General features: G+C 37.3%; 1 protein-coding gene and 1 long non-coding RNA gene across 3 annotated transcripts; both read right to left on the bottom strand.

Annotated features, from left to right (window-relative positions):
- Positions 1-1268: 1268 nt before the first annotated feature.
- Positions 1269-7704, bottom strand: LOC104115495 (glutamate--glyoxylate aminotransferase 2-like). 2 transcript variants are annotated; one of them, XM_009626445.4, is made up of 14 exons: positions 7557-7704; positions 7306-7449; positions 4986-5051; positions 4784-4901; positions 4275-4356; positions 4094-4181; positions 3821-3979; positions 3279-3452; positions 3060-3191; positions 2677-2742; positions 2406-2470; positions 2098-2189; positions 1856-2012; positions 1269-1518 (listed from the first exon to the last, which is right to left on the bottom strand). In XM_009626445.4, exons 2-14 carry the CDS (start codon positions 7420-7422, stop codon positions 1413-1415), a joined length of 1422 nt encoding a protein of 473 aa, XP_009624740.1. In that variant the 5' UTR covers positions 7423-7449; positions 7557-7704; the 3' UTR covers positions 1269-1412. The 2 variants fall into 2 exon arrangements, with proteins under 2 accessions (XP_009624740.1, XP_009625366.1); XM_009627071.4 differs by having other exon boundaries at positions 7540-7663.
- Positions 7705-11637: 3933 nt separating this feature from the next.
- Positions 11638-14178, bottom strand: LOC104114960 (uncharacterized). The gene is made up of 2 exons (XR_690563.4): positions 13628-14178; positions 11638-12201 (listed from the first exon to the last, which is right to left on the bottom strand). It is a non-coding gene; the product is annotated as an uncharacterized lncRNA (long non-coding RNA).
- Between the last annotated feature and the right edge of the window lie 9775 nt (positions 14179-23953).

The following is a 23953-nucleotide window of genomic DNA, read 5'->3' as shown; positions in this document are numbered from 1 at the left end:
TTAGAAAGTAAGTTATAACTAATTATGGGATTGGGTGTTAGAGAATTAACGGAAGTTGTGTAAAATTAGTTAGCTTAGCTGGTAGTTGTAGTGTATATATACTAGCCACGTGTCATTGTATTCAGTATGATTTGAGAAAATAATTTCAGCTCAATTTGCTCTCAAATGAAGTTTCTGTTCTAGAACCTTCTGGTTCATTTCTCTTCTCTCATTTCAATCAAGCTAATCTCAAATCCTCATCAAAAAGCAAATAATTTTGTCCAGAAACTTTCAAACACTTAAATTACGTTTAACTTGTTACAGTAACTTTTTGAGAGAGAGTTCATCAGACAAAAAGTTAGTCAACATATAAATTAAAAGACTGAAAACAGCTTTTGCATAAACGAATGGACTCTGTGCTACTCATATTGCTCCATGAAATCATCGTTGAACTTTTTGAAACTAGTCATTATTGAAGGCATGTCTTCTTCAGCTGGCAAGATAGTTGTTCTTAGGTGGAACACCCTACATAGAGAAGCACCCTCAAATTGCCCATCGAGAAGCTAGTCTAATTAAGGATTTAACTTATACTCACCATTTTTAACACGTTACCAATTAATGTTTATCATAGAATTTAACCTATAATTAACTTTTAAATAACCTGATTGTGCTCACTATCTTACGACTAAAAGGACTTTGTAAAGAACTAGGTGCAGAAGTTAAACTGCCACTGGAGCTGCATTGGGATAGCAAAGCAGCAATTCAAATTGCTGCAAATCTCATATTTCATGAGTGTACAAAACACATAGAGATGGACCTACACTTCATCATAGAAAGGATTCAACAAGGAATTATCAGAACCAAGTATGAAGTCTAAGGATCAAGAAGTAGATTTGTTCACAAAGGCAGTGGGGAGATCACAACATGAGTACTTGATGAGTAAGCTAGGAGTGCTTAATCTATTTGCACCACCTAGCTTGAGGGAGAGTATTGAAGAGAGGAGTAGCACGTGTCTGGCACGTGAGTCAGTAGGATTAGTTAGAAAGTAAGTTATAACTAATTATGGGATTGGGTGTTGGAGAATTAACGGAAGCTTTGTAAAATTAGTTAGCTTAGCTGGTAGTTGTAGTGTATATATACTAGCCACATGTCATTGTATACAGTATGATTTGAGAAAATAATTTCACCTCAATTTGCTCTCCAATGGAGTTTCTGTTCTAGAACCTTCTTCATTTCTCTTTTCTCATTTCTATCGAGCTAATCTTAGATCTTCATCAAAAAGCAAATAATTCTGGCTAGAAACTTTCAAACACTTAAATTACGTTTAACTTGTTAAAGTAACTTTTTGAGAGAGAGTTCATCAGACAAAAAGATAGTCAACATATAAATTAAAAGACTGAAAACAGCTTTTGCATAAATGAATGGCATTTGTGCTACTCATATTGCTCCATGAAATCATCGTTGAACTTTTTGAAACTAGCCATTATTGAAGGCATGTCTTCTTCAGCTGGCAAGATAGTTGTTCTTAGGTGGAACACCCTACATGGAGAAGCACCCTTAAATTACAATAGATTCCACCATCGAGAAGCTAATCTAATTAAGGATTTAACTTATACTCACCACTTTTAAGATGTTATCCAATTAATGTTTATCATAGAATTTAACCTATAATTAACTTTTAAATGACCTGATTGTGCTGACCATCTTACGACTAATAACCTTGTTGAACTTAAAACTCTTTTGACTTTGAGCATATTGATCCTAGCCCTATCAAACTAATTGTTGGGAGGGTTGAAGGAATATAACACAGCTTCAATTTTGGGTACAAATTGAGGATATTCGAGAATTGAGATTTTGATAGAGAGAGCAAACTCACCCTTCCTTTTGACCAAACCCTGAACCGGGGACAGTAGAGATGCCTGTTGCTTCCAACAGCTTGATACAATAGAAAACATCAGGAGTTTTACCGAGCTTCTTTGCAGCGTCTATCACCCCACGAGGCAATTGTATTTGTGGGAAGGAATACATAGCACCTGTTTAAATATTTTATCGCAAATGTAAATGGGTGTGGTCATTTAACTTTAACATAATACAAAGACGCCTCTAGATATGACTTGCCTTCTGTGAAGTTACAAACTACATTTCTGCAGCTATTGAAACCGTCGGTCATTAGATGCGCCCTCCTCCTTAGTGACTCAAGGATGCCTTTACTGCAACAAGTATTAACTAGTATTTGTCATTCAAGAGCGTCTTTTTGGTTGCATGTATGTTAAGAAAAACAACATTGAAATCCAATTTCTATCCAAAAAGCTCTAAACCATATTCTACGAAATCCAGTGAAAAGAATGGTACTTCCATCTCTTATTCCAACAACTTCGCAAATGAAGTTCAAGAATTTCATGTAGCACAGATGCCAGAAGAGTTACCTTTCTCTGACAAATTGATCATATGAGATATCTCCAGGCTTAGGCGGGTTTGCCATTAATCCCAACTGTCGGAAAGAAAAGAATACAAGCTTCTTTCTTGTCAGAAGAAGGTTTACAATCAAAAAAGTAAACTGGACGTAACCTTCAGATAACATAATAAAATAAGGTAAATACTTGATGTCCGAGAAAAGTTAATTGCTAAATTCAAATCACAATAATATTTCCTTGCCAGAAGCATAAATCTTGGAGGAAATGAATAAAAACTACTCACAAATATTTGTGCAGGTACATTTGGACTGAGTGATATCGAAGCAACCTTGTATATCTCTTCAACAGACTGCAACATCAAATGAGAGAAAGGACATCACTCATGAGTATAAGTACATAGATTCTTGGGATATAACATGACCCTCAAATGAGATAGAGCATTTTGGAGTAGCTCAAAATAATGTCTAGTTAACACTTTAAACCATAAGATCAGGTTCATTTCTCCACACCACAATAAACAAGAAAGCGCCTAATTTAAACCATAAGAACTTTGCCTATTTAAACCATAAAAAACAACTTGACACAGAGGGATTATCACTTTACTAGAAGCAAGATCGACTAGTAAACTTCCATCTTTGAATTCGAATGGGGAAGGGCGAAACAAACCTTGGGAGGAATGTTGGTCATCTCAAAGTATCCACCACGCTGTCCACATTCACCCCAATAACCTTTAGAGACCGTATGAAATGAAACGAGCTGAAGCTCCTTGGTTATGGGTGGACCCATATCCATTAAAACCTGAGAATTTTGGTGAACAACATGAAATGTTATTCAAGATCTAATAATATTCTTATAATAATCAAGTACAGAATAATATATGTATACCTTTCTTGCACTTATGAAAGGATGCTCATCTTGGTAAATATTTTGTTGATAAACTTCGTCTCCAAGTAATACCAAATTTTCTTGGTGACAGAATTGTAATATTTGTTTAACATTTGCTTCAGTAAGACATTGTCCAGTAGGATTTCCAGGGTTTATAATCACCATTGCGCGTACCTAGGAAAAATTGAAGACAAGAGTTGTTTGCAGGTCATAGTTAGAAATGCCTGAGTACAATGAAGAGCAACACTCAAGTGAAGTAGTATTCCCGCGCTCTCCATTGCTTTCTTACAAAAATGTATCAATGTGAAAGGAAAGCCCCATAAAAAAAGCTTTTTCAAGTTTTGCCAGTCCCGGAAAACATTTGTTTGTGTTTAAGTCCCAAATATGCTGTAAAGGTCCCCTTTCTACTAGGTATGGATTCAGGCAGAGTCTAAAAGTCACTCAAATTGCGTCTTACCAAAGTATCCCTCGGATTCCACAGAATCATACCGGTGACGATGTGAGCTGCAAATATCTGGAAAGCAAAATTAAGGCATACTCACAGTTACTCCGTTCTGTCGGGCTTGTCCAATACATTGCCGAAGGTCATTGATATCAAGACCCCAGTCTGCAGCCTCTTCAAGATAGTATGGAACAAGAGAACCCCCATACAATGATATTGTAGCGGAGTATAGAGGATACTGTGGAACCGGGACCAATACCTAACAATAGATTTGTACCCGTAAGGAATATATACTACACCTAGAACCTGGAAGTATTAATAGAAAAGACTGGTCTATCTATCCTTGTTTTATTTTTTCGTTTATATTAGTTACCCCATCATTGGGCCCCCGAATGATGGTATGTAAGATCTGCATTATTCCTTTGCTGGCACCGTCAGTTAGAAATATGAGCTCTGGATCACTGTCAAGGGAATAGCCAGAATTGTAAGCTCGATAACTAAAATCGAAGTCATAGAAAAGAGAACCAGTGAAAATGAAAAAGCAATATAATAACCTTGGATATCCATCACGTCTCTCGATGAAATCTGCAATTTCTTTCCTTACTCCGGGAATGCCACGGGAGTCACTATAAGCACCTAATTGATCAGCAGTATAAAGATATCATTTCTCAAAACAAAAGATCATACAACTGTCAGAAAATTGGGGCAAAAGCATGCTGAGGGACTCGTAGCAACAATATAGACAAGTAGTTGCTAATGGATAGAGCTCAAGAAGCACGGATGATAAATGCAACACTTTCTATCAACGAGATAATAGATCAGGATTTTAAGAACATAAGGAGGAACAATAAATTAAATATGCTAAAGGAGAAAATTCTGATAACATAATCGGGCGATTATTCAAACACAAGCAAGGGGGAAGAAAGAACTGAAGGGATTACAGACAGGAAACACACAGGCATAACAAGTAGAGAAGGTAACATAAGATGGATCCATCTCTGTAACAGAACCGCAAGAAATTACTCATTTCCCACAGCTATGTAGTGTAAGTGAGAAAAGATACCTAGACCTCCAGAATTCAATGAAAGATAATGTTTAGCCCTTGCAATTGCATCAGCAGGGAATAAGAGTCCAACATTAGGATCGTCCAGCAAAAATGGAGCTTGGCACAGTGCAATAACCTGAAGCAGAGAGTCCCAAGGCTTTACATGTACAAAATCATAAGCATCATCTAATAGAACTGATGTTCGGCAACTACAACAAACCTGGCGCGGAAATGTCAGCGGCTTCTGTCCAAGGGCATGGGGATTACCTACATTTGTGAATATAATCTGCAAAGTAAGACGAATCATGAGATAGTTACACAAACACTTTCAAGAAACTAAGTGGTCGTTTGGTTTGAAAATAAATTAAGCAGTGATAGTGATTGTAATGTAGAAATAATAACGCAGAGATTATAATGCAGTGATCGATTACTCTTGTTGGATATTTACAAGGAAAAAGCGACTAGGGAGGTTAGATGTTCCGATTGTTGAGAGGCCATTATCTATAGATGTTCACACTTTGGCTAATCAGTTCGTGAGGTTAGATATTTCAGAATCCAGTCGGGTTCTAGCTTGCACAGTCGCTCGGCCTTCTTTATATGAGCGCATCAGACAGAGACAGTATGATGATCCTCATTTACTTGTCCTTAAGGACACGGTGCGGCACGGTGATGCTAAACAGGTTGTTGTGGGAGAAGATGGAGTTCTGCGAATGCAGTTTCATATTTGTGTGCCTAATGTTGACGGGCTTCGTGAATTAAACCTTAAAGAGGCACACAGTTCCAGGTACTCTATTCATCCAGATACCGCCAAAATGTATCAAGATTTGCGACAACATTATTGGTGGAGGAGAATGAAAAAGGATATAGTTGCATATGTAGTTCGATGTCTGAATTGTCAGCAAGAGCATCAGAGACATGGTGGTTTGCTTCAGAAGTTAGAAATTCCTGAGTGGAAATGGGAGCGTATCACTATGGATTTTGTTGTTGGACTCCCACGGACTCAGAGAAAATTTGACGCAGTTTGGGTCATTGTGGACAGGTTGACCAAGTCAGCACATTTCATTCCAGTGGCAGTCACCTATTCTTCAGAGCGGTTAGCTGAAATTTACATTCGTGAGATTGTCCGCCTTCACGGTGTGCCCGTGTCTATTATTTCAGATCGAGGTACGCAGTTTACCTCACACTTCTGGAGGGCTGTACAGCGTGAGTTAGGCACGCGGGTGGAGTTGAGTACAACATTTCATCCACAGACAGACGGACAGTCAGAGCGCACTATTCAGATATTGGGATCATTTCTTGCCACGTGCGGAGTTTGCTTATAATAATAGCTCCCAGTCGAGCATTCAGATGGCTCCATATGAGGCATTATACGGAAGGTGATGCCGATCGCCAGTTGGTTGGTTTGAACCGGGAGAGGCTCGGTTGTTGGGTACCGATTTTGTACAGGATGCCTTGGATAAGGTCAAGATTATTCAGGATCGACTTCGCACAGCTCAGTCTAGGCAAAAGAGTTATGCCGACCGTAAAGTTTGTGATATTGCATTCATGGTTGGAGAAAGAATATTGCTCCGGGTTTCACCTATGAAAGGTGTAATGAGGTTCGGAAAGAAGGGCAAGTTGAGCCCTAGGTATATCGGACCCTTTGAAATTCTTGAAAGGGTGGGTGAAGTAGCCTACACGCTTGCATTACCACCTAGTTTATCAGCGGTTCATCCGGTGTTCCATGCGTCTATGCTCCGGAAATATCATGGTGATCCGTCCTATGTGTTAGATTTCAGCTCAGTCCAATTGGACAAAGATTTGACTTACGAGGGGGAGCCGGTGGCTAATCTAGCCCGGCAAGTCCGATAGTTGAGGTCTAAGAGTTATCCTTCAGTTCGAGTGCAACGGAGAGGTCAGCCGGTAGAGGCATCTACCTGGGAGTCTGAGTCGGACATGCAGAGTAAATATCCACACTTATTCACCAGCTCAGGTACTTTTTCTAACTCCGTTCGAGGACGAACGTTTGTTTTAAAGGTGGAGAATGTGATGACCCAAAATGTCATCTTTAAATTTAATAAGTAATTATGTGTTCTAAGACCTCGAAAAGCACTAATTATTATTCTTCGACTTGCGTGCACAGTCCGTAAAATTTTTCGGAAAGTTTTTATGTGAAAAATGAATTAAAAGGTGAAATAGAGCCTTAAAACTCAAATGAGTTGACTTTGATCAACCGTTTTAGCAAACGGACCCGGATCAGTGTTTTGACAGTTCCGGTAGCTCCGTATCGTGATTTGGGACTTGGACGTATGCCCGAAATTAGACGAAAATTCTAGTTCCAAAAAACACACACACACACACAGAGAGAGAGAGAAAAAGAAAACTTATCAAGCACAAAAGCATAAATAAGGAGGATGAATGAGAACCAATTAAGACTGAAAATTGAAATAGCAAGTTAGGATCCTACTGTAACATCATATATAGGAGACTAAATAAATGGGAAAGCTATTAAAATATCTGAATATCAATAACATGGCATGAGAAAAACTCAAAAACCTTACCTTCTTTCCTTCCTTCTGAAGTTGAGAAGCTCGAAGGTAGAGCTCACCTCTGACGGCATACTGACACTTCTTCACATTTTCATTCAGATTTTCATAATCCAACGGCTTAGATGACATTTTAAACAATTAGAGCAGCTGCTTAACCTAGAATTAATTATAGGAACAAATTATGAGCAGTAAAATGAAGAAAAGCAGCCCCTAATGCAATGGTCATCAATAACACTTTTTGATTACCTCAAAAAAACAATTACCTCAACAACTCTAGCTCTTGAACAAAAGGAATTCAAAATCAAAAGAACAACGAGTTCGATAAGAAATGAAGAAAGACAACAACTATAGTTACATGACTTCATGTGTATGCCGTGGGTATTTTTTGTCATATTTATTCCACGTGGCAGGCATGCAGTATGTGATTGCATCAGATGAAGTAATGGGCTCACAAGTGACACTTTGCCAGCTCATTTCCTCTCTTGGCTTGAGATGTGTGCCCGTTCAAATGTGCTCTCTATCTTTTGAAAATAAAATAAAATCATTTCTGTTGTTTATGCTTAGGATTTTCTGTTGTTCAAATGTGCTCTCTAGGTTAGTTGTTCGGCGTGGCAACAAAGTTTTAATTGGTAGCTGAAAAAATTATTAGTCTATATATAAAATATAATTTTTTTTAATAGTGTGTGATTTTTTAGGAAAATTTGTACGGACTTAGTATATAACGGACAATATTGTATTATGTTAAGAGTATCTTTAGATTGGTTGAACCCAATAACTGATATGAGAGTTAAGATTCGGGGACAAGTATGGTGATGGTTGAATGATAGTGCTTTGCATACCGTTACGAGTTTAGAGATGCACATACAAGAAGTTAATTGCAGGCTTTGGATGCCAAAAATACTTTGGCGATGCGGGGGCGAATCTCGAAAATTGACCGAAAATCTCTTAATGGTGTGAGACCTTTTGAAACAAATCGTGCAATCTTGACTCAAACTGAACAATATCATACCACATTAAAAGTATCTTTGGGTTAGTTGAACCCATATATAATAATGAATAGTAGTAGATATACATATTTCAGTCTTGTGTACTAATTAATTGGATTAAAAAAATTATTTTCTTTTTCCTTTTTTAGAATTTCTATATAGTTGTGCATATAGAGTTTGTAAGCATTCATTTCATAAACTCTCCATCTCTTTGGTGTTACAATCTCGCCGGAGAACCACTGCAGGCCTAACCCACCGGAACACTACCGTTCAACCTCCTTTTTGTTTTTTCTCTCTCCTTTGTACTCTCTTATCTCTCACCTGCTATGAAAATTTCTCAATTTAGTACCTCAAATTCCTCAATCCATATCGTCCTCGTCATTACCTCCACCGCCGTCGTCATCTCTGGCTAGAAACCATGGCCAATCGACCGAATTTCTCAGATCCGAGTGTATTTTCTCAAATCTGAGTGTATTTTTTAGATTTGAGTATATTTTATTTCTTGTGTCCGAATTTAAAATGAAATACACATTATGGCCGGCTTTTTGTTCGTCTGGCGGATTTTTGTTTGTCACCATTTTTTAGTTTTAATACAATGTATACAATATTTTGTTTGGGCGGAAGACGTCATCTCCGGCAAACTTTGTCTTCTTCTTTGCTATTGAGTCACATACAATGATACAAATACATTGTATTCTCTGCAAATACACTCAAATTTGAGTATATTCTGTATTTTTCAATGCAAATACCGTTTATTTTTTTGTATTTTCACCTGTATTTATGTATTACGAAGGCTATTTTTTGTCGCAGATCCTTGAGTTTTTGAATTTTTGTTGTTTGAATACATCCAAATCAAATACAGTAAATCGAATACAGTGTAAAAGCATATATGAATGAATATAGTGAATTGAATACATCTGAATATCACCATTTTTGTGATTTTTTTTTATTTGAATACAATCGAATTGAATATAATATAATGTAAAATAGTTAACAATGAATATAGTCGAATTGAATAGAGCGGTATACACCATATTTCTTGATTTTTTGTTGTTTGAATACAACTGGATTCAGCATAGTAAAAGAATACAATGTAATATATATAAGAACGAATACATCCGAATTGAATACAGTGTATACAACCGAATTGAACATAGCGACATACATCTCATGGCAAACAATTAATAGCTACAGAATGTAATTAACTAAATTATAGCTACGCCCAACAATAAGCCTCCAAACAGCAGCCACTTCTGAAAGTTCCCTTATATTTATCCCTTGGCCAATAGTTCAAGGCTAATTTTGGCTCTTTTTCGTTTAGTTTACGCTATCGCTGCCAACAGGATGGGTCGACTCGGCCCATCCCGGTCCCGTCCCGGCCCACTAAATATTAAACAAGACTGGGCATATATTAAACGGGACATGAGATGGAACGAGATGCCCATTTTGTACTGTGGTCTGGCCCGTTAAGGTCCCATCCCGCCAGCCCGCTTGTTTTTTTCTTCAAAATAAAGTCGTTGGCCAATGTCATTTATTTCTAAATTAGCCATTGGCAACGGCTATAAACGGCCATTTGTTGGCCCCTCTTCCCCCCCCCTCCAAAAAAAACCCTCTACCCCCACTCTCCCCCAAACTTTTAATTTAACCCCTAAGTTTGTTAAATTATACTTTGGCCCTATTTTTAATTATAAATACCCCCATCCTTCTTTATTTTTTTCACAAAAATCAATCATTCTCGCTCAGATCTCTTACATTCTATCTATATTCTTCTCTCAATTTTCTCATAATCAACTATGTTTCAAGTATTTGGGTAAATATTTGGAGCAACTTTCAAGCTTCAAATTAATTCGTCAAGTATTTGGAGTAATGTTTTGGGTAATTTCTTCAACTTTAAATATTTAATCACGGTGCACCCGTTCCATCTCTTAATTTTAATATTTAATGTTTGCGTATTGTTTTAGTGCTTAATTTTTGTGTTTACTTTATGTGCTTTATTTTCGTGTTTTATTTGTTTGTTTATTTTTTCTATTAACTTTTATAATTTATTTTCGTATTTAAATTATGTCTCCTAAAAAAGTATTTGGCATAACCAACCCATTTAAAAAAAAATAGTAAATGTGCTAGTTGTAGTAATCTTAATCATAATCCTTCTCCTAGAATTAGAAAATATATAGATGAAATGACTCATGTTGATGAAATTTCATTTACCCAACCCCCCGTATATTATAGTATTAGTTCAGTAGAATAATTAGATCATGAAACTTTACAAAGATAATTTGGCAATGATATTTTTAGTGAGAAAGAAGAATTAGATGAAACACCCACTAGTCCAGCAATACAAGCTCCAACTCAGAGTTAATCTCGGTCTAGAGCTTTACCCATGTACCTCCTATAAGGGGTAAGGCCAAGGTTGAACGTACGAAAACGTTACTTGTATGGAAATTTTTTAACATGATAAAGTCAATTTAGTTGCTATTTGTATAAAATATAAAGCACGATTTGCACATGAAACATTAGGTGGGATGGGGGGTTTAACCAGGCACTTACTTAAAACACACAAATATTTATGGATACAATCTCAAATAGATGCCTGATCATGTCCAAGTCCACACTCAATATTAAGTGGGAAACAATCGTTGTAATTATAATACCCAATATGAGTCGGGGTCGAATTGCTCAGGGAGTTTATAATGGGTGTTGAGATAAATACTTGACGAGAGTACTTGAAATAGCTAATTTATACTTTCAAACAAGAAGGATGATTGTTAACTAATTTTAACAATAAGAATTTAGACTAAGTAAAGCAACTAGGGATTTTTGGTGTTTTTATCAATTGGGGAAAAGCCTAGGGATGTAACTTCTACCTAGATATAAACCTAATGGGTATACTAAGTTAATGCTTGTTTTGTAGATCGGGGTGTATTTTGACTCTCAATTCTCAAATACTCACTGAATACCTCTCAGTTATAGAGTGGTTATGCCCAAATTGGCTTTCTCAAGTCCAAATGGGTAACAATCCAAGCAATTGATATGAGTGCAAGTAAGATTTTCCCTATCTCTAGTTCAAACATTTTAATCAAATTAGCCAAAACCTTAACTAGGTCAATTTCTTGTTAGCCAAGTTTCCTAGACTAGGTTCCTCTTTCTAAAGTAAGAACTAAGTCAAATATTCATGAATCAATGTTTGCAACCATTAATTCTAGTTATAATGCATAAGCAAGGCTAAATAACAAACACTCAATCATAAATAAGCATTAGAATTAACAACCCATAAGATTTATATACTAGGGTTGGGTCATAATCCTAGCTAAAATCTAGTTACTCATCCTAGAAAGCATAGAAAACAAAGTAGAAGAAGTAATTAAATCCATAAACTACAATTAAAAGATAAAATTAATGGATCTTCTTCAATTTTGATCACTACTTTCCCAGAAGGGTAAAATATCACCGCTACAACTGCTAGGAATATAAAACTTGCCCTAAAAAAGTATTTTCCATCTATTTATAGTGCCCAGAAATTCGTTGATAAAAATATCTTTCGGAGGTTCTACGGCTGAATAATTGCATGTGCGGACTGCACTTATCTTCTTCTCTGGAAATGTGAGGAAATCTGCGGCCGCATATTTTGATTGCACCGCACTTTAATGAGGCTTCACACTTGGTCTTTTGCAACTTCTCTGAACTTATCAAACTTTGTTTGTGCGCCCAACTTTTGCAGCCGCATAATTTGGTGTGCATGCTGCGCTTTTAAAAACTCCTCCGAGGATTCAGGGATTCTTTTGTGGCCACACTTATATTTCTGCGGTCCACATGATCTTCTACAGACTGCACTTCTGCTTGCACTTTTTCTTTTTGCCTTGTTGAGCTGGAATAATCCTTTTTGAGTTAGATTTCTTCGTTAAGCTCCAATCCTCCAACATGCCTGCAATTCATACAATTTCATTAGATTTGGAAACAAAAGTCAATACTTTCAAACTAAAACTAAAGCAAGAGGGTACTAATAAGTGATTAAAACTTACATTTATCAACGTCGGAAAAACCCCGGATCCTAGCAGCGATACTGCCGCTCCTACTGGATCTGGAGGGTGTCACACCTCCTTTTTTTCGAGGAATAGGGGAGTTTTTCCAATTAAAGTGACATTAATCGAAATAGGATTATTTATTTATTCAGAGTCACCACTTGGAATAATTTATGGTGTCTCAAGTCACCAATTTATTTTAAAATCCCAAATCGAGGAAATTGACTCTATTCATGGTCTGCGAACATAGAAGACCGGGTAAGGAATTTTGTTAACTCGAGAGAAGGTGTGAGGCACTCCCGAGTTTTGTGGTTTTAGCACGGTCTCTTGACAATTAATACCTGGCTTAATTGTTTAATTTATTACATGTTTTAAACCTATTGTACATTTTTTACTTTCAACCGCTTTTAATTATTTATGAAATTTATTTGAATAAGTCGCGATATCGCGCACTCGTTTGTTTTTGTACACATTGCGAATCGCACTACGTGAAACGCACCCGCGATTTATAACATGTTAATTTTTATTATTATTTAAAGTTCTGGTCGAGTCACGTGAAACGTACACTCGAATTTGGATTTATGTATCGTGACTATGCCACGAAAATCGTACCCATAGCCACGATGATTATTATTAATCGCACCTAAAGCATGCTGGAGAAACAATGAAATAAAACTATTGGAAAATCAAATTGAGTCCTTTTATTTTATACCTGCGTCCCGCCGCATGATCCAAACTATGCAAAATAGGTACGAACCATACCAACAAAATCAAATAAACCTATAGAGGAAAACATATAAACATGCATACAAGATAGAAGATTGCACAATGAAATAATAGGAAAAGAGAAGCAAACGTGATACTGGCCATTTGAAGTTTAAGACAATTTTGACAACTGATTGTTGTTAGAAAAAGACTTTGGTTATACCATTTGCCTAAATGGTAATTAATGTTAATAACAATTTTAAACCCCAAACTAACTCTCATATACTAACCAAATATTCTTCAGTCAATATAACTTTATTGAGAAATTTACTGATAACTAAACTAATCATGCATTTACGGGGCTGAACTTCAAACTTAAGAACCAACGAACGCAACAAAAGACTCCAAACATTTAAAGATTAAAATCAACGATTCATGCCCCAATGTATTTAGCAAGAGGATCAATTAAATTGACTGGCGGATTAATCTCATCAAAGTTTAGGCCAAACACAAGAATTTCACTTAAGATCAAATAGCAAACACACAGCCAAACAAATGTTCCATTCAAACACCAAAACAATTTGAAATCTGAAAATCTAAGAAGAAACAGAGTGAAGAATAGACCTTTAATTGAGTTCCAATGATTCAAATGCACGGAGTCCCGAAACCAGTACAGACCAGCAAAACATAAACTCGAATCAAGATAGGGACCTCGACCAGTTCAGCGGCAAACCATAAACCACGCCGGCGACCTGAAAGGAACCTCGCTAAAACCGCACTCAGATATTGAGAAGGAAACTAACAGACAAATCTTATTTGTGAGTTTTCCCTCAACTCTACATGAAGATCAGTATGCGCCGAAATCGGAGAATCAAAATTTTGCAGGTGTTGCGGCGCTAGATCGCGGTGGTGTTAGGATCGGGAGAAATTAGTGGACAGAAATTTTTTGATTTATGGTACAATCACAGTTGATTAGAGGTGATTTACAGTCTTTTTGTTAGGTTTTCGTGGTCGTGAGGCTTTTGATGGAGAAGAAAAAGGAGTCAGGGTCTGGTGGAGCTTCGGATTTTCTTTGTGTCGTACTCCTCTGTTTCTAGTCTTCTTTTCCTGTTTCTCTCTCTCAGTCCTTTTATAATTTTTCAGATCTGTTCCTCCTTTCCCCTTTCGTGTGTGTGTGTTTATCAAGAAAAAAAATATCCCCCTTTGGAAGATAGGTTGTTGTGTGCTTTTATGGTTGATTTCGGGTATGGGGTTTGTGAGTGGGGGACAAAGCATGAGGGACAAGCATGGGGTACATGAGCGGGGGTGAGTGGGAAAGTGGAGTGGGGACAAGCATGGGAAAATGGGAGCGGGAATGATGGAGTGGGAAGTGAGGTATTGGTGAGATGTGTGGGGAAAAATTCAAGTATGGTCAAAAATTAGGTGCTCACAGCATGCTCCTCTTTGCTTGTAAACATGAAGAGTTTTCAGACAAAGAAAAGATGAGCGATATGACTAATATTTTGCCATACCCATTATTCAAAAGGGAATAGATAAGAGAAAAGAGTGCGACCGAGTCTTGGTTCGGACAGCCTACATATCCCGGGTATAAAAGAGTCAAGTCGTGTGTGTTCAAGAAGAGTGATGGAATAATGAGTTGGGGAGTCGAGTGAGGTTCCGTCGAGGCTTTGGTCTGTGGTCCTTTTATTACATCAAAATCAAAAGAAACTAAACAAGCCTATCAGCTATGAGTTACAAGATTCCTATTTATAAATCTTCTAAAACTTGATCTTAAGTCTTCACGCAGACTCTGATCTGAACCTTGATGCTTGCTAGCTGCAGGTACTAGTTCATTCCTCTACGACTTCTTCTGATCAAAACGGGAAATGTAAAGTTCGTTACTTTAGCCATGTCTTGAGCTTTTCATATTCTTTTCATCTGCTTCTGCATTTGAATTCACTTCTTTTTCTTTTCTTTTCTTTATTCTGAATTGCGAATTCTTCTTTTGGTCATCTCGAATCCTATGCCTCGAGGTAAAACCTGCTCATACACCAAAACAAATAAACAAACGAAATTTTTCTGCCCCAATTTTTACTAGGAAAATTTCGTGAGTTATTATAATAAAATTCTAAACTACTTCTTTATTGAAAGCAATAAAAGATCGGGAATGGTGTACCCTGAAAAGATCATGATGATTATTTTTTTATTTTTTATTTTTTGGATAATATTCCTTTATTGTCAAAAAGATGTCTCAACCAAGGCTTGGTGTACCTTATGTTGGAAAATTGTGGTCAGGGAATGGTATACCCTATATTGGCAATGATATTAGGGAGTGGTGTATCCTGCATTTAAGATCAAATCAACTAGGGAGTGGTGTACCCTATGTTAGAGAACACAGCTAGGGATTGGTGTACCCTATACTGGTAAGGGATCAGGGGTTGGCGCCATGTATTACTAAAAATAAAATATAACTAGGGGTTGGCGCCCTGTATTCTTGAAAAGGAAATATAACTAGGGGTTAGTGCCCTGTATTAATTAAAAGGAAATGTAACCAGTGGTTGACGCCCTGTATTACTGAAAAAGAAATGTAACCAGGGGTTGGCGCCCTGTATTACTGAAAAGGAAATGTAACCATGGGATGGCGCGCCCTGTATTACTGAAAAGGAAATGCAACCAGGGGATGGTACCCTGTATTACTGAAAAGGAAATGTAACCAGTGGTTGGCGCCTTGTATTACCGAAAAAGAAATGTAACCAGGGGTTGACGCCATGTATTGCTGAAAAAGAAATGTAACCAGGGGTTGGCGCCCTGTATTATTGAAAAGGAAATGTAACCAGGGGTTGGCGTCTTGTATTACTGAAAAAAATGCTGAATCCCTTTAGCGAAAAGGTTCTACTTGGGTTAAACTATGAAAAGTAAGCCTGGACAAAGAGTACTTCTACCGGATTAAACTACAAAAAGCAAACCTGGGCGAAAAGTTCTTCTACCCGAAAATATGAGCTGGATCCCCCTAGGTGAAAATGTTCTACCTGGGTTAAGCTATAAAAATCAAGTCTGGGCAAAAAGTATTTCTACCCAGAAATATGAGCTGGATCCCCTTAGGCGAAAAAGTTCTATCTGGGTTAAGCTACGAAAATGAGAGGTATGGACAGTAGTGATGCATGCTGAAAATAAAATAAAATGAAGATTTTGAGGGACTTACCTTTGGTGATATTCGTCCTTTAAGAATCGCCATTCTGCACCGCTTTGTTCCTGTTTCAAACAAAGAAAAATAAAACTGTGAGTTTTCAAAGTGGTAGTTGGTTTGCGGCCTTAATGCCCTAAGTAGCTTGAAGTCACGGCCACTGCTGTAGAAGGACTGATTCTGCCAGTATGGTACTGAGATGCTTGGATACTCTGCATGGCTTCCTAGATACCTTGGCTCTTCGATGTTGCCCCCGACTGTTTCATATCCGGATGTCCATGGTACTGTTAACCCTTGTCCTTAGGGCAAGGCAAATTTCCTTTAAAATAAAACTTAGTTGTCTTGCACATTGCAACAGCTCGTGTCTGTAGTGCTTGTAAAGTTTTCCCATGAAGCAAGTCTTGCTTAGGCAAACTTTTCAGTTTCTTTGAGACGCTTTGTTTTTCTTATCAAAAGAGATCACAGATGGATTTGTGCCTTCATCAATGCCGTATATGCCCCAAATTATGCTTGGTATTACAAGGAAACTATAGTCAGTTTTGCAGCCATTTCTTTTCTTTTCTTTGATGCAAGATTAGACCGAAAAAGGACTCAAAAAAAAATTATGGGTTAAAATATAAAAGCAATTGAAAGTGAAAAAAGAAATTGTGTCTAAACAAAAGGTGCCCATTTTGGGGGAGGAGGATAGGGGACTTATCTGGAGGTATGTGCCAACTTTAACGAATCATGACATGCATTTTGGAATGGACGCTTGATTCGTCTGAGCTATCTAATTCTCAAAATTTGCCGCAAATATTCATCTTGAAACTGTCTTGGTTGTGCTCATGTCGGAGCATCAAAGACCCTCATTCGGCTAGTAGCGCCCTTTGCGGGTTTTCTCTAACTAACCTCTCTCATTTCTCTACTCACCATCGCCTAATGGTGCCCATCTGGGTTTTCACTGTAAGACTCTCATTTTCATTTTCTCTGTTCGCCATCGCCCTATGGCGCCCATGAGGGATTTCACCAATAAGCTGTCTCATTTTATTTCTCTCATTTTTGTTGCATCAGATCCAAATGACTGTATCCTCCAATTCTTGAACATTCTCATTGATTGATCGGAAGGACTTGAAAAGGATTTGGGTAAAAAGAATTTGGATTAAATTACAACTTTGGGACCTTTCAGGCGAAACCATCGTCGAACCATTGTAATATTTTTCCCAGTTTTCACTTTTGGGAAATGTGAATTTTTGTTTTGGTGTGACTGAACCCCAGGGAGAGGCTACCTACGTATCCTTTCGGAATCAAGTCGAACGTAGTTCAATGTCTCAGAATATTGTTTTTTTTACACGTGTTCCAAAAGGAGGGAAAACCAAGAAAACAAATATGGCTTAAAAGGGTTAACAAAATGGTGACACTTATTTAGGGTGGTGAGCAATGATCGCCTTCATCACTCGATATGAGAAAATCATGCTTGAAAGTTCCGTAGTAGATATATATCAGACATAATATCTTTTGACTGTATCTACGTTAATAGTCATGTCTGGTACCCGTCCTTCTTCATCTACCAAGTGCAAGGCCCCTTTTGGTAACACTTTCTTGATGATGTAGGGTAGTTGCCAGTTCGGGGCGAACTTTCCTTTAGCTTCTACCTGGTGTGGAAGGATGCGTTTCAAAATGAGTTGGCCTACATCAAAGTGCCTCGGACGCACTTTCTTGTTGTAAGCACGTGCCATTCTTTGCTGGTATAATTGGCCAAAACATACTGCTACTAGCCGTTTTGCATCAATCAGCGTTAAATGTTCTAATCGTGTATTTACCCATTCTGTATCTTCAATCTCTAATTCCACAATGATCTGGAGAGAGGTAATTTCGACTTCAGCCGGTATTACAGTCTTCATCCCATATACCAGCAGATAAGGAGTTGCACCATTGTCGGGAACCTTGGATCATCTTTATAAGGATCTTCTTGATGTTCTTTTTTGCCGCTTCAACGGGTCCATTGGCTTTAGGCCGGTAAGGGGTAGAATGTCGATGCACAATTTTACATTGTTCGCATACCTCCTTCATCAAATGACTATTTAGATTGGCTGCATTGTCAGTGATAATGGTCTTTGGAATACTAAAACGACAGATGATGTTGGAATGAACAAAGTCTACCACTGCTTTCTTAGTGACTACTTTGAAAGTGACGGCCTCCACCCACTTGGTGAACTAATCAATTGCAACCAAAATAAATCTATTTCCATTTGAAGCCTTTGGCTCTATTGGCCCAATAACATCCATTCCCCAAGCAATGAAAGGCCAAGGAGAGGACATGGGATGCAACTCCAAAGGAGGCGAGTGAATTAGGCCACCATGAATCTGGAATTGGTGACACTTGCGAACAAAATTAAAGCAATCTCGCTCCATAGTAAGCCAATAAAACCCTGCCCGCAGAATCTTTTTCGCCAAAACATATACATTCATGTGAGGTCTGCATACCCCAGAATGCACTTAAACTATGATCCTCTCAGCTTCTGAAGCATTTATGCATCTCAACAAGTTCAAATCTGGGGTCTTTTTGTACAAAATTTCCCCATTCAGGAAGAAACCGCCAGCGATCCGCCTTATAGTTCTTTTTTTTTTTATCTCCCTTGGCATGCTCCAGATATTCCCTTATTTTCAGGAATCTTTTTATGTCATGATACCATGGTTCACCGTCTGGTTCTGTCTCAATAGTATTGCAGTAACCGTGTTGATTCTGAACTTGGATTTGTAATGGATCAATATGGGTGTTGCCTGGATAAGGGAGCATCGAGGCTAAAGTAGCCAAGGCATCGGCTAGCTCGTTGTGAAACCTAGGAATGTACCTGAATTCGATGGATTTGAATCTTTTGCTTAGGTCTTGTACACATTGTCTGTATGGAATAAGCTTGATGTCTCGAGTCTCCCATTCACCTTGGGCTTGCCGGATAAGCAAGTTGGCATCTCCCATAACCAATAGTTCATGCACATCCAGATCGAGGGCCATTTTCAAACCCATGATACAAGCTTCGTATTCTGCCATATTATTGGTACAAAAGAACCGAAGTCGGGCCGTTGCAGGGTAATGTTGTCCAATAGGTGAGACGAGGATTGCCCCGATCCCAACTCTTTTGATATTGACAGCACCATCAAAATACATTTTCCATACATGGTTGTCATCCGGAACTACTTCCTCTATTGAGTTGACCTCTTCATCTGGGAAGTGTGTGCTAAGTGGCTTGTAATCATCATCAACTGGATTCTCTGCCAAATGATCTGCCAAAGCCTGTGCTTTCATTGCGGTGTGAGTGACATAGACGATGTCGAACTCTGTGAGCAGGATTTGCCATTTTGCCAGCCTGCCAGTGGGCATTGGCTTTTGGAAGATGTACTTCAAAGGATCCATTCTGGATATGAGGTAAGTAGTGTAGGCCAAAAGATAATGCCTCAGCTTCTGAGCGATCCAAGTCAAGGCACAACATGTCCTTTCTAAAAGGGTGTACTTAACCTTGTAATTGGTGAACTTCTTGCTCAAATAATAGATTGCTTGTTCCTTTTTGCCTATCACATCATATTGCCCCAAAATGCATCCAAAGGAATTATCCATCACTGATAGATATAAAAACAAAGGTCTACCAGGTTCAGGTGGGACCGGTACAGGGGGTTTTGACAGATAATCTTTGATCTTGTCAAAAGTTTTTTGGCAATTGTCTGTCCACTTGATAACAACATCCTTTTTCAACAACTTAAATATGGGCTCACACGTGTTTGTGAGCTGAGCAATGAACCTACTGATATAGTTCAATCTCCTGGGCAAACTCATGACTTTAGTTTTGTTTTTTGGGGGTGGCAGATCTCGAATTGACTTTGTCTTAGGTGGATCTAATTCGATGCCTCTCCGACTGAATATAAAACCGAGGAGTTTCCCATCTGTGTACATGAGTGGGGATGAGTGGAAAAGTGGAGTGGGGACACGCGTGAGGGAAAATGGGAGCGGGAATGATGGAGTGGAAAGTGAGGTATTGGTGAGATGAGTAAGAAAAAATTCAAGCATGGTCAAAATTTAGGTGCTCACAATGGGGTTCTAACTTTTTTCAACAACAGTTTCACCCTACTTTGGTACTATACTATGTCCCTATAACAAAGTCCGAGATCGTCAAAATTTAACAACAATGGTCGATGTCTGTGGCTTACCTTTTACTTTTTCTTCTCACCCTACTTTTGTGCATTATATACAAGAAACTTATAATCCCTCTTTTCAAGATTTTCCTAATACCACAATCATAAATGATGCTTTTCTATATCAAACTGAATATCTTCAGTACATTCATTGTGTATTTTTTTTACTTAGACTATAAAGTATCACATCTGATGTAGGTCGTAGTCCTAATGGTAATGATTATTTAAATATTACATCTCATTGGGTTGATCATCACTGGAACATGCAAAAATATATTATTGGTTATAAATTTGTTGATTCGAAACTCACTAGAGCATATATTACTACTACTGTTCTACAAATACTTGAATTTTATGGGCTCATTAATAAAGTTTTAACTATCACATTAGATGATGCGTCTGCTAACACCACTGCAACAACTAGCTTAAAAGCTAGACTTTGTCCAATTAATCTATCAATTTTTCATATTAGATGTGCATGCCATATTTTTAACTTGGTTGTAAAAGATGGTATTAATTTATTTTCTTATGCTTGTGGTAAAGTATAACATGCTTGCGGCTATATTTTTCGTGCTAATAAAGCGAGTAAAATTCGTGAGTTTAAAGAACAATGTGCATATGCTGACCTTCCATATAGAAATATTCCAAAAGATGTTTGTACTAGGTGGAATTCTACTTATGAAATGCTTAAATTTACTTATGATTATCGTTTGCATATACAAATGATATTTAATATGCATAATGGTAACCCCACTTATCAAATTGTTGAGTCTGATTGGGATGAGATCAAAGAACTTACTAAATATTTAGAAAATTTTTATTATGCTACAAAATAATTTTCTGGTATATATTATCCTACTGTTACATAAATATATTATGGTATATTTATGGAATTTTTATTATATTTAATAAGTATAAAACAAATCTAAACTATGCACCGACCGTTAATGAAATAGTTGTAAAATTTAAAAAGTATTTTTCATATTTCCCAAGTTTATTTAATTTCTATTATACTTAACCAATCTTTAAAATTAAGAGGCGCAAAGGAACTTGTTCATAAAGTTAATGAGAATTTATACTTTAAAATTAAGAGGAGCAAAGGGATTTGTTCGTAAAATTTATGAGAATTTAGAAATTCAAGAAAATGAACAGCTATCTCTCGAAGACTGCCAACCTAGCATATATTTTTATGCTAGGTTAATGTTTGATAGTTATAAATCTATGGCAACTAGCAGGTGGTGAAAATGCTCCTACTACTTTCAAGGCTAGAGTAGAAGTTCTATGGGAATGTATGGAGGATATAATAGGTCTTGATTCCTCTATTGATGATGAACTTGATTCTTATCCTAATCAAAGATTGGATTGTATTAAATACGAAGAAGGCAACGAACAACTTTTGGCATGGTGGGGGGAGCATGGCAAGATATTTCCAACACTTTCAATAATGGCCCGAGATATACTGACTATTTAAGCATCATCAGTAGCATGAGAGAGTACTTTTAGCGAGACAAAATTTCAAATCATAGATCATAGACATTCATTAGTGGAAGACATCCTAGAGATTTTCGTCTTATTTAGAAATTGGATTAATTTAAAACGAAGAAATCTTGGTTTTAAAAAATTAACCACTAGGGAAGAAGAAAAATACAATGAGATACTTTGCACTGGGAGCGATAGCGGCATGTAACTCATGGAACATCAAGCAACATTGTTAATTCCAGAACAATGTCCCACAAAAATTATAGATGAGTTACAACGAAACTATATAGAAATATTAGTATGATAATTTGCAAATAGCTACTAACAAGCCTAGTTCAAACAAAACCCTTCCTAGAAGGTGGCTGCGTAGATTAGGTGCTCTTCAAAAGACTTGTATTTGTATGTGAAATTTGAAACTTGTATTAATAAAATAAAAGGCTTTAGCCTTGTAATTGTTTTATGAATTGTCTTACTTAGTTACTTTATAACTTGAGATTATATTAAATAAATTATAAGTCTATTATAATTACTAAAATATTTCGTTACAAGTCTTTCATTTTACTATTTTATAATTCTTTACTTAGTTTCTTTATAATTTATTAAGTTTTAAGTTTATTAAAAAAGTCAAAAACATAATCGTTGCAAACTTTAAAAACTTAGTCATTGTCAACTTTAAAAAAATAACCGTTGCTATCTATAAAAAAAATAGTTGTTGCCAAATTTAATGCTTAAATATTTAAATAATATTTTTAAAAAAGGCCTACTTAGGGCCCACACTCCATCCCGTCTCGTCCCGTCCCATTTCGTTTATAAGTGGGATGGGATGGGCCTACCGGGTCGTCTCGTTTAAGGCTCGTTTCGTCACCGTTCCGGTCAAAGTCTGTCCCGTCCCGATAATTTTGTCCCTCCCCGTCCCATCGGACAGCCATAGTTTACGCTGTCCAAACTCCTGGAGTCTACTGGTTAGGACCCCACAACTATTTCACGACCACAATCTCCTCCTCATGCTGCTTTAATTTTATTTTGGTATCGTGTAAATACTAGTCAACAACCCATGTTTCGTGCGAATGTGTCGTCAAATTATTGTATTCTATAAATTTCTATACTAAATAGTGTAATAACTGTTATTCCCGGTCAATATTGCTGTATTTGTAAATATTAATTCTGCAAAATATAAGTTAACGTAATGAAACAATAATAATAAATTCGAGCCCACTGAATTCACAGTGTTTCCTTAAGGAATTTAATCCCCTCCTAGTACCCAAGGTAATGGATTATTTCCTCCCAGGATAGAACGAATAACACACTGGTGTAGCGGTACTTCAAACCCCAGTGTTTCGGCGAACACAAAGTTCGGTAGCAAATCACACTTACAGTTGCTTTGTTTGAAGTTAAAAAACAATGCAGAACGAAGGAGTATATACTCAGAAAAACGTATGGAAGTTCTGAGAGGAAGGAATGCAATGTATAGCCAATTTGTTGAGCGAATTGTATGTTGAGTTGAGTATCTTTCTTCAACATTTGCTGCTCATATATATAGCAGCCAAGAAGGAGTGCAAGACCAAACGTCCACCCTTCATGGTGGAGCAAGCATTACATGTTTGTGGAGCAAGCACTTCATGTTTGTGGAGCAAGCACTTCATGGTGGGAAGACCATTATCCGGCTGCCAAATTATCAATACACGGATTGGAAAATATCCGTTTACAAATACGGATAATCTTACGTTAATATTTACTATTAACAAATAAATTTGGTCCAAAAAATTAATCAATCAATCGATCATTTGACCAAATCCAAATCCAAATCCAAATCCAAATCCGAAGCCGTAGCCGTAGCCGAAGCCGAGCCGAGCGAGCGACGACGACGACGGCGCGAGGCTTGCTTTCTTCTTAACTCTTTAAGAGCTACAAGAAGAGCAATTATATATATACCCACCAAAAATATCTTCCACTTCCAATATGGGACAATGTCTCATTGTTAAGAGGGGAAAACTTAAAATTTTACTCAAAATTTCATTTTCCCTCCATTTCCCATTCATCCTCATTTTAAGAATATTACATCTTAAAAATAAAACCTCAACAATCCCCCACATGAATGGGGAATGGCTATATCACGGAAGTATGCATGAAAAAACTGTGTGATT

The sequence above is a fragment of the Nicotiana tomentosiformis genome, chromosome 11, assembly GCF_000390325.3.
Source record: "Nicotiana tomentosiformis chromosome 11, ASM39032v3, whole genome shotgun sequence".
Classification (NCBI taxonomy): domain Eukaryota; kingdom Viridiplantae; phylum Streptophyta; class Magnoliopsida; order Solanales; family Solanaceae; genus Nicotiana; species Nicotiana tomentosiformis.
This window is presented reverse-complemented; position numbering and strand designations above follow the sequence as displayed.